The following is an 11347-nucleotide window of genomic DNA, read 5'->3' as shown; positions in this document are numbered from 1 at the left end:
TTCTTCCGCTAAGCTGCAACATCAAGCAGAGCCAATACAGCGGAGACGTACGAGATTGACGTGAGTTGTTGCGCGGAGAAGAATGACGCCTTGGGAGAAGAGAGTGCCGTTAACGTGACAGCGTCTTGAGAGCGGCTATGGAAGAAGCTTGTTGGTGGATGCGCTCCGCGAAACTTGAAACACAATAAGGGTGTTGGGTATCGGAAATAGCGGTTACAGTTGCAGAGAAAACCTCACAGACGTTGTCAGCCAACACAGCACGACGATTGAGGGACCAATCGTCCGCAACAGTCAGTATGAGGTGCATAGGCGGACTGGGGTCATGCACAGTAGAAACAACTCCTCAAGCAAGGTGCCATGCATGTCAATGTCGCTCTGAACTGAAAACCGCCACATGTTGTTATGCATTTGTGAAGGCCGGTGGTTTACGAGCTTCCAGCGGTGAAGATCTGCTGGAGTTTCACGTGCTTGGTTGGCGCGGTGCGCTTCAGTATCTTCTGCCTGAGGTAGCGTCGACCCAGCGGCTCGGCATTACCATCAGCCATCTCTTGAGCAACATGTCGTGGCAGGAATACGAAAAGTGCTCGTACCGTGTGGTCCCCGAGGCAATTCGGTCAAGATAAAACTCCGCCTCCAGCTGCGCGGACCACACTTTCCCGGGTTTCGGCCAAATGGCTGCAACTGGAGTGGGAACGGATCTGCTGAAAAAGCCAGGCGTGAGGGGTGGGTGAGTCGAAGATCGCCTGATGGTGGAACATCGGGTGAGTTCATGTCGGCGTCAGGAGTCACTATTGTAGGAATAGCACACCAGGACAAGATGTCCTGCCTGATCCGAAAGCTAACTGCCAGCCGTTTTGAGTTCGCTTGCACGCCACGAACTGCGCATCTTTATTCCCGTGTTCCACTCATGGTTGCTCATTTTGCAAGCAAGCTTGAGCTGTCAGAAGAGTGGGCTACAGGCGTTTAACATCTTTACTTTGAATAAGTATGGATAAATCTCATGAAAGCTTTGTCATATCAGTAGGCTCCTCCTTTATACCACGTTTTTCAAAAATAGCTCTGCAGTGTATACGTCGGAAGATCGAAGCTTTCAGCGCACTACGAATAAAGTGGACTCGCTAACGTATAGCTCCGAGTCGTATTTACATGTCATTTATGAAAAGAACAGCACTGAATGTGTTCGTTTAGTACGACGGTCCCTTTCCAGACGAGAGGACGGAAGGAATAAGAGCGGCAATATACAATGCGCTTCATACAAGTTATTTTAGGGCTCTCGGAAACCTCCTTGTTACGTTTTGCTCGATCCCGGAATACTGACAAGTTTACTTTTTATATTCCTCCGGTGACCGCTTTTCACCGACTAACAAATGTTAAACGTCATCGTTCGGCGTACGACATGCCCGTATGTATCGGAAGTTTCTCGAATGTTATTGATGATTCTAGCTGTTGTCTGTTGTCACCGTACCTTGCGTAATTTGACTGCATCCACGACGTGAATTGTGCAATTAATTCTGGAAGGAACGCATGTATCAGCAATTACTCTAGAAGGTTCATTGAGCCATGTATAAAAGCCGACGCGCTTAACCAGCATGTCAGAGTTTCGACGAGCGCCAAATGTGTTCCTCACTATCGTTGTGCTTTGAAGGTCACTTGCTTTCATGGGCACAGGTTCGCCCAATAAAGAGTTTCGTCATTCGCAGTTTTGCTATGGTGCGCTTCACCGTCACAACAAAGTGATAATTTTACGCATATAAATTCACCATACGGAAGATTAGGATTCAGGGCGCTAAAATTTCATGTAAGTGTATCTAGTGATCGAAAGGTATACAAAAAAATATGTTGATAAACAATAGTGCTGGGAGAACGGTGTACGCGCACAACCAAACCAATAAGTAGCATTTTTGCCTTTTTTATCGCACCGCAATCATTTTGGCCACTTCATTCACATTCTTCCTTTCACTGTCAATTGCAAAATCAAAAAATTTCTCGACAAGCAAAGTGGATTAGTGCTGCCGCCGGTCAGCAAAATATCACACTAGTAATTTTGCGCAGTTCTATGCTGAAAAAGCCTTGCTTGGCCCCGTGTCTAATTTAGCTCCACCTTACCCGACGTCTATCATATTACTACAATTCGGGCATATTGTCACGTGGTAGTGACGGTGAAGAAAAGCAGCAATACGGTGGAATACAAAACTAGCTTTTATTGGGCGAACCTGTGCCCACAAAAACAGGCTACACTTATAGCACAACGATAGCGGCGAACACGGTCGGCGATCGCCGGAAATCTGATCAGCGGGTCAAGCGCGTCGGCTTTTATAGAGCAGTCGTCGGATGTTCCAGACTAATCGTTCGGACCCGCGTGCCTTCCACAAAGTTCTACACCATTCGCGTCACATGATGAAATCAGATAACACAACGTTCGGCGACAACAGATAGCCGGGTAGAAGTATCGATAACTTTCCAGAAACTTCGGATACATGCAGGCGCGTCCCGCGCTGTGCGATTACATTTGTTAGGTGGCGAAACCTGGTCGCCCGATAAAGATAAGTGCACGTGTCAATATGTAGCATAAATACCTGCGAAAAGTGAGTGTATCAATAGCGAAAGCGTTACGAAACAGGACCGCACGCTTCCATGTTACCGGTCACTGGAAGACGTAGTGGTGGATGTGCTATGTAAAAAGTCGTAAATAGCATGGCTAGCTTCTATGAGTTCAGTGCACGATCGCTTAGACCATATGTCACTCGAACATATTATCCGATGCTATAATCCGATGAGAAGACGGAGCTAATTTAATACTTTACAGTCCTTCAAGTGTAGAAAAGTGCTTGTAAGATATTTTCTTTGCCTTTCAAGCTACAGGCGTTTCGTGTTGGCATGCTAGTTAATCCAAGACGAAATATGTCCTTTATGGTCTCCGTCGCTCATTATACAGATTTATTAACTCCTTGCGGAGGCAAGGTCCAGATGGAGGCTGTGTGTGTGTGTTTGCGGCTGTTCCTGTCTGTTCACTACTGTATACGGTTCTACTGGCGTTCCTGCTCGTCTGTGTGTCGCATTTAGGTGTCTGCGTACGTTTCGTTGTTGTTTTTTCTTGTCTTTTTGTTTCTTTTTTTAGACGATTCGTATACTCATCGTGCCACAAAGAACTAGCAATTTATGGAACGTTTCTCAGACGAATGCGTGCACATATTCATCTGACACGTCGGGACCCGAAAACGGCTGCTTAACCAGAACTCACAGCATAAAAGCCGTAATGGAGACAAAAGGCATTGTGCTATACGCGCAGCCATTGCAGTACAACAGTTCTCTTTCGCCAAAGACTCCTATGGAAAGATCGCGCATTTGTCCGTATTCACTAGAGAATCCGCAGGCCTAGTTATCCACGTCGACAACCGCCCTATTGGAACGGAGTTCCAAGGGCAGGGTAAGAGACAAACAGTAGTACATAGGAGATTGTAAGTTCCGTTGGGTTCATGGTCAAATATTATTCTGCCCAGGGAACCATGCGGCCGCTTCGACCCGATTAGAATCTGGTGCAAGGCTGCGCAGGGTACCAGACGCACTATTCATCAACTGTGCAACGCTACTATGAATTCCAGTATACCCTTAACAATTAATTGGTGTACCCTCCACCAATATGAGTCCTACATAACACCACATGTCACAGTGTAAAAAGTAGTTTTCCACCGTCACAAGCCTGTTTGGGAAATCTGAGGTGCTCAAGCTGTCCTTCACGTATGCGTGGTAATGATTTTACAGTGCAAATCTATGCATCTTTATGACGGAAGTGTAACTTTGCCTACCTCAGTCCTTGAGACAATGGGAAGACGCAAGGCGACGTTCTAACACACCCACAAATAAAAAGACTGGCTAAATTTTTATGACGCAACATTTTCTCATATGTTTAACTTTAACTCTTCTCGCTCACACAAAAGAAATAAGTGTCAGTCAGGATGTATAACTCTCTATAGCGAAAGCGAGTTCAACATACCGCGACAACTGTTTTTCACAATGTATGTCTCTATCCCTTTTTGGTGCAAATTTGTGAAGCAGCTAGTCAACATTCTTTTTTTTAATTTCAGAGTCTGCAATCATGGCAATAAAATTGCGCGCATCAACGGTTCTGCTAATAATATTACTTTCCATGCCCTCGTTGAGCCAAGGTGAGTGTGGGTATATTCTCTGGAGCTTGACTGAGCATATCGCTTTACTATATGGTAAACATTCCTAGCTAAGGGAAAGAGATGGACGTAATTTCTGCTAACAGGGGACGTACGCTTCTCGCACCAACCATTCACGACATCCACGTGCTCCTAATCGGGCCTCTCCATTCGAGAGACAATGCGAACTGTACACACAGGAGTGGGCCGTCTAGCGGGCCAGGGCCGTTGCTGAGGATCTCGAAAGATTTTCCTCGGGCGATGGACCCCTGGCGGCCTAGCCCCGGGCACCAACATCAATAACCATTGGACAAATAAAGTTTATTCCTATCCTATCCTATCCACACAGAAAACTGCGTGTATGCCTACTCAGACACAACAGACTGTTCAATGGCATGCACTATAATATTGCCACGAATGATATTTGTAAGAAACGTTTATCCGTTCGTCCATCCCAAATTTTCTTTAATAGAAGGCTGCAATTTTCGAGTGTAAAACTGCCTCCTCGATGAGGAACTTCGCCTCTGGTGATAGACTTCTGAGGAAGAAACCAACCATTACAGCTATGGCCTATCTATCAGAGAAAGCTCTCAGCTTCCTCTGGATTGGTGGATTTTACTGGGTAAGCGCATGTATGGCAAAATAAGTACGTTGTTTTTTGAAATGTAAAATTACCCCTTAGCCCTTATGAAATGCAATTACCCCATGAGCCCTCATCCTTGATAAGGGGAAATTCACGTTTGCTCACCGCGATACTGCAGCAAACTCATGGATGTTCTAGTAAAGGCTGGAGTACTGTTACACACACCATGTTGATATTGTAATCATTTACATCAGCAAGAACTGTATTAGTGTGTAAATAATAGGTGACAGATGTCCGCATAGAGACTAGGAAATACACCAGTACTTGTATGACAGCTTCGTCCTTAAACATGGCGTTAGACGATAGGCTATTTTACTTTTCTGTAATAAAATATGTCTTAGTTCACTGTCATAAAAGTTGGCAGCAGGTAAAATCACCATCATAATAAATATACTGTACTCTTTCTTTTAGTTCCAGAACGCGAATATGAGTTGCTTTCTGAAGAAGGCAAGCAAGTTACAAAAGACGTGCGCATGGTAAGATACCTTTTATTAACACCTATTCTGCAACTAAAATGGAAGTCAATATTTTTAGAGTATTATTTTCCGTCCCTGTGGACATGACATAACACAATATGTGTGACGTTACGATACTGCCAAATTTCCACCATAGCAAAATCATTTGAACACATGAATTGTCGCCGCAAAGAAACAGTAAGATGAGGCAGTTGAAAAATGTTACTTTTTGGGGACTAGATGATGGACCATGATGTACAGGATCAAGTGCATAAAAAAGACACCCCACCCACATGGGTCCTTCTCCGTATGTTGTCATGCCAAGTGCGTGTGTTGGCGCAGTTGATTCTTCCGACGGAAAGAGTCTGGCACCCATAGGACACTTTCATATACTTAACTAAACCACTTGAACACTTGTAAGGCATTGAAAGTCCTGAATGCTTCGAGGTGTGCTTTGCTGCATTTAGCGACATTTATATAACGCATCCAAACCTGGTATGTCGTGTAACATCAATTGAAATGCCTACATCCCGAGAATAAATAGTCCTTTTTCATCATTAGTCAAAAGGAATAATGTGCGGCATGAAAAATAAGCTTTTTCCTATCACGAAGTCCTCCTCAGTGAAAGATCTGAGAAAGGTCAAAGAGGCCTTTGTATGTGTAATCAAGGTGCACTCTTAAAAATTGGATTGAAGAGGACTTGGAAAGGAGTGGGACATGCGATTAGGGTATGTAATTAAAGTCCTGGTATATATATATATATATATATATATATATATATATATATATATATATATATATATATATATACACAGCTGAAATATTCGAGTGTGTAGTAAATGTATCGGTATTTGAATAACTATTTCACCACCGTACTATGTGAATCCGGCGCACAGAAGAAGCTTATCAATTGTTTTTGGCTGAAGTTACACGCTGCATTCATGAATGCACTACTCCATTTATCATAACTCGTTTTTTTTTAGTTTCGCTCGAAAACTTTGTGTCACGACGGCGCTACTTTGATGTATCTTGAAGAAGAATCGGCTCCACAAAAGCGTAATTTCTGAGCCATTTAACTGTGAACTTAAGTCTCGTTTCAAGGAATATTCTAACACACTTGCAGCCGCACTTAAATGTTCCGAACGAGATTACTTTCGGAACAAGATCTTGAATTAAAGCAATAATACCAGGCGCAACTAGCAGGTCGCCAACGAATTCTTAAATAATAAATGTCGTGAGACTTTAACAAAAAAAAAAAACTGAGACACAAACATACTGCCATCCAGCTGATATCGCGAATGCCTTCAGTGAGTATTTTAGTAGTACTTGCGATTCTCAAACAGATCCCCCCTTACCGATATTGCCTCGTCATCTTCATTCATTCTACTTGCAACCTACGAGTGCAAAAGAAGTTCTTCATGTTATATCTTCACTTAGGTCTACTGGACCTAGCGTAGACTTTGTTCACCGATCTCGTATCAAGTTAGTTTCTACTTAACTATCTCCTATCATAGCAGATATTGTTAAGAAAATGTTTACAGCAGACATACTTCCCGAATAAATTATAGGGTTTTACGGGCCAAAACCACTTCCTGATTATGAGACACGCCGTAGTGGGGAACTCCTGAAATTTCGACTACCTGAGGTTTTTTTAACGTGCAGCCAAATCTAAGTACATGGGTGTTTTAGCATTTCGCCCCATCGAAATGCGGCCGCCGTGGCCGGCATTCGATCCCGCGACCTCGTGCTTAGCAGCCCAAGCCTTACGGCGGGTCTTTCCCCAATTCGTGCACGATACGCTCGCTTTGAACACAAAATTATCAGCAATCTCAAAAATATAGCAAAAGCAGCGGAAGAATTTTATACTGAATTGTACAATAACCAGAGGAGTCAGGATGCCTCCATTAGAAACAGTAATGAACCGCATACAGAAACTTCTATAACTAGCGAAGAGGTCAGGAGGGCCTTGCAAGACATGAAACGAGGAAGAGCTGTAGAGAAGATGGAATAACAGTTGATTTAATCAAAGATGGAGGAGACGAAATGCTTAGAAAGCTGACGGCTCTTTCTACGAAGTGTCTATCGGCGGCAAGGATCCCAGAAAAATGGAAGAATGCAAACGTTGTACTAATCCATAAAAAGGGAGACGTGAAAGAATTGACAAAATATAGACCCATTATCTTACTCCCAGTATTTTATATTATATTTACCAAGATAACCTCCAATGCAGTAATGGCAACATTGGACTTAAGTCAACCAAGCGAACAGGCTAGCTTCAGGAAGGGATATCATACAATGGATCACATCCATGTCATTAATCAGGTTATCGTGAAATCCGCAGAGTACAATAAGCCTTTCTATGTGGCTTTCATAGAGTACGAAAAGGCATTTGATTGAGTAAAGATACCAGCAGTCATAGAGGCATTACGTAATCAAGGAGTACAGGACGCTTACTTAAATACCTTGGAATATATCTACACAGGTTCTACAGCTACCTTAATTCTACACAAGCGTGAAGTTACCTATAAAGAAAGGGGTCCAACAGGAAGACGCAATCTCTCCAATGCTATTCACTGCGTGTTTGGAAGACGTATTCAACCTATTAAACTTGGAAGGCTTAGGAGTAAGGATCAATGGCGAATATCTCAGCAACCTTCAGTTTGCCGATGACATTGTTCTGTTCAACAACAATGCAGATGAGTTACAACAAATGATTGAGGACCTTAACAGAGAAAGTGTAAGAGTGGGGTTGAGTATTATTATGTGGAAGACAAAGATAATGATCAATAGCCGGGCAAAGGAGCAAGAGTTCAGGATTGCCAGTCATCCTCTAGAGTCTATGAAAGAGTACGTTTACCTAGGTCAACTAATCACAGGGAACCGTGATCATGAGAAGGAAATTCATAGAAGAATAAAAATGGGTTGGATCGCATATGGCAGACACTGTCAGCTCGTGATTGAAAGCTTACCATTATCATTAAAAAGGGAAGTGTACAATCAGTCCATTTTACCAGTGCTGACATGGAGCACAGACTTGGAGACTGACAAAGAAGCTTGAGAACAAGTTAAGGACCGCGCAAACAGCGATGAAACGAAGATTGCTAGGCATCACTATAAGAGAGAGAAAGAGAGCGGTTTGGATGAGAGAGCAAACGGGTATAGACGATATTCTGATTGACATCAAGAGGAAAAGAATTCGACGACGGCAGAAGAGTAGGTGGAGCGATAAAATTAGGAAATTCATGGGCGCTAGTTGGATTCGGTTGGCGCATGACAGGGGTAATTTGAGATCGCAGGGAGAGGCCTTCGTCCTGCAGCGGACATAAAACAGGCTGATGATGATGATGATTTTCCAATTCTCTGAAAGTTCGTAAAATAACACCTGTTTACAAAAAAGGCAACCGTGAACTTCTGAATAACTACAGGCCTATTTGTATTTCATTTTTCAGTGAATTAATTGAACGATTAGTTCACGCATGGTTATCGTCCTACCTGGAAAAATTTAATCTACTATCAGCTAAATAGTATGGCTTTGGGCCGGGTTGCTCAACCGAGCTTCCGTTTCTAACCTTCACCGATAAAGAAGGCAATCGACCAAGGCATGCAGTTGGGAAGTTTATTTATAGATTTACCGAAAGCTTTTGACACCATTAATCACAAAATTCTAATACATAAACTTGAATCTTACGGTATAACTAGCCCGCCACTTGAGTTTGTTTCTAGCTATCTAACCAATCGTACTCAAGTCGTTGACGACAAACTCTCATCTGCTAAGAACATATATCAATGTGTTCCTCGGGACTCGATCCTTGGCTGCTATTTAGTAACAACCTACTTAATGTTCTGACCACTACTGACTGTATATTATATGCAGACGACACCACTATTGTACTTGCGCTAACAACGTCGGCGAGCTACAGCGAAATCTTAACGTTAAGCTGGATAACGTAACTTCCTGGTGTCGAAAGAACATGTTGTGCATCAATCCGCTAAAAACGGTTTTTATGGTTTTTAATTCCTTGCAGACACTGATTTCGAAGTCTAAATCTGTGTCTTTACAACATCTTAATACCAATATCTGATAGCACAAAGTTTCTTGGCGTATTTTTAGACAGGCACGCGGAATTCAATATTCAAGCGCAGTCGCTCGTCCGTAAGATTTATTTTGGAATACGCGCCATAATCAAAACTCGCTCATACTTCAGCCGCACATTATCCATTCCCGTTATCATGTACACGTTCACAGCCATTTATCTTACTGCGTATCAGCCTTGGGTAACACATACTTCGCACACCTCAGCCAACTTGAACGGCTGCAGAATCAGGCGCTTCGTCTCATGACTCTCAGCCATTTTCTATCCAATGCAACGCCACATTATTCCAGTTTAAACATTCACCCTCTTCATCAGCTCGTTCAGTTTAGGTTAACAATCGTCATATATAAGTTATTTCGTAATATTGCAAATATAGATGGCTTTGTGATTGAAACTTCTGTAAATACTGACATTACTAGGTTCTCTGAGCTCGATAATCGTATTTAACCTAAAGTGCGCACATAATATGGTAAGTTCACTACAACATTCGCGGAAATGAAAGTGTGGAATTCTGTTCCACGTACCATTAGATCATCACCCACAGAGCATATTTTCAAGAACCTAGTTAAGAAATATTTTATGCAACAACTCTCTTCATCCTTACAACTGACTTTTGTTATTGTTATAATAATTCACTTAGCTATAATACTACATGTTATATTACTCCTATCTTAATTGCATTGTAAACTCGCAATGCTTGTTTATTACAAAAGTTTTCCTTCTAATTTTTTTCTTACTAAACAGCTTTATATTTTATTGTTTTTACCCGATGTGGTTGCTTAGTGGCTATGGTGTTGGGCTGCTAAGCACGAGGTCGCGGGATCGAATCCCGGCCACGGCGGCCGCATTTCGATGGGGACGAAAACACCCGTGTACTTAAATTTAGGTGCACGTTAAAGAACCCCAGGTGGCCCAAATTTCAGGAGTCCCCCACTACGGTGTGCCTCATAATCAGAAAGTGGTTTTGGCACGTAAAGCCCCATAATTTAAATTGTTTTTCGCAATGTTGCTTATCTATTTTTTTTTTTCAAATTGTCTCTAAAGTCACCGTAATGAATGCTTGATCTATATCTCGTTTTTTTTTTTTCATTTTGTTTATGCTTTAAAGTTCGTAACTTTAGGGCTATTTTGAATACAATTCTTCGTAAAACTAACATCGTGGATGAATAAACTTGAACTAGAACTCCACCATTGGGAAACCATAATTTATTTTCTCGTTTTGGTAACGCGAACAGCCTCTATCAGCTAATCTTAGTACAGGCCGGTCCCTGGCCCAAACGCCGAAATAAATTTGTTGTTATTTTATTTGCGGCAATGCGGCTTACTAGAAAAGCGAGCATATCTATGGTTATGTTGTAGGGATAATGAACAAAACGGTAGCAAATGTAAACCACGAAACTGCCTTTCCATTCGGTAAACCTGTGCCCAGCAAAACAAGTAACAGTCAAGCCCAACTCTATCGGCAAGCGCGGTCGGCGATCGTCCAAAATCTGATGTGCGAGTCAAGCCCTTCGGTTTTCATGCATGACCCATCCAACATTCAACCGTAATCGCTGGCTTCCGTGTGCCTTCCAGGAAGTACTAGAATTCTTGTCGCGCACATAATCTGATTACAAAATGTCCGGGGAGAACATAAATAACAGATATAATCAAAGATAACATTCGAGCAAGTTCCAAATCATGCAGGGGCGTCATGCGCTCAGCGATAACTTTCATGCAACCCGCCCGCCGTGGTTGCGTAGTGGCTATGGCGTTTGGCTGCTGAGTACATGGTCACAGGATCGAATCCCGGCCACGATGGCCGCATTTTGATGATGAAATGGAGGAACACCCGTGTACTTCGGTTTAGGTGAACTTTAAAGAACCACAGGTGGTTCAAATGTCTGTAATCCCCCACTACGGCGCGCCTGGGCACGTAAGAAACCATGATTTTTTTTAAATACAGTTCCAGGAAAAAGCATAAATATGTACCAAAGTGAATGCACTTCTTAA

General features: G+C 42.7%; 1 protein-coding gene across 1 annotated transcript in view; it reads left to right on the top strand.

Annotated features, from left to right (window-relative positions):
* Nucleotides 1-3342: 3342 nt before the first annotated feature.
* The window catches only part of LOC129383640 (uncharacterized), a 170768-nt gene continuing 162763 nt past the window's right edge, over nt 3343-11347 (top strand). The window contains exons 1-3 of the mRNA XM_055068262.2: nt 3343-3427; nt 4086-4166; nt 5218-5282. Coding sequence (XP_054924237.1) covers nt 4097-4166; nt 5218-5282 — 135 coding nt within the window. The 5' untranslated portion in view covers nt 3343-3427; nt 4086-4096. The remainder of the gene's footprint in view (nt 3428-4085; nt 4167-5217; nt 5283-11347) is intronic.

Source organism: Dermacentor andersoni, chromosome 8, assembly GCF_023375885.2.
Source record: "Dermacentor andersoni chromosome 8, qqDerAnde1_hic_scaffold, whole genome shotgun sequence".
NCBI lineage: Eukaryota > Metazoa > Arthropoda > Arachnida > Ixodida > Ixodidae > Dermacentor > Dermacentor andersoni.
Note: the sequence above shows the minus strand (reverse complement) of the source record. Positions and strands in the feature narration are given on the sequence as shown.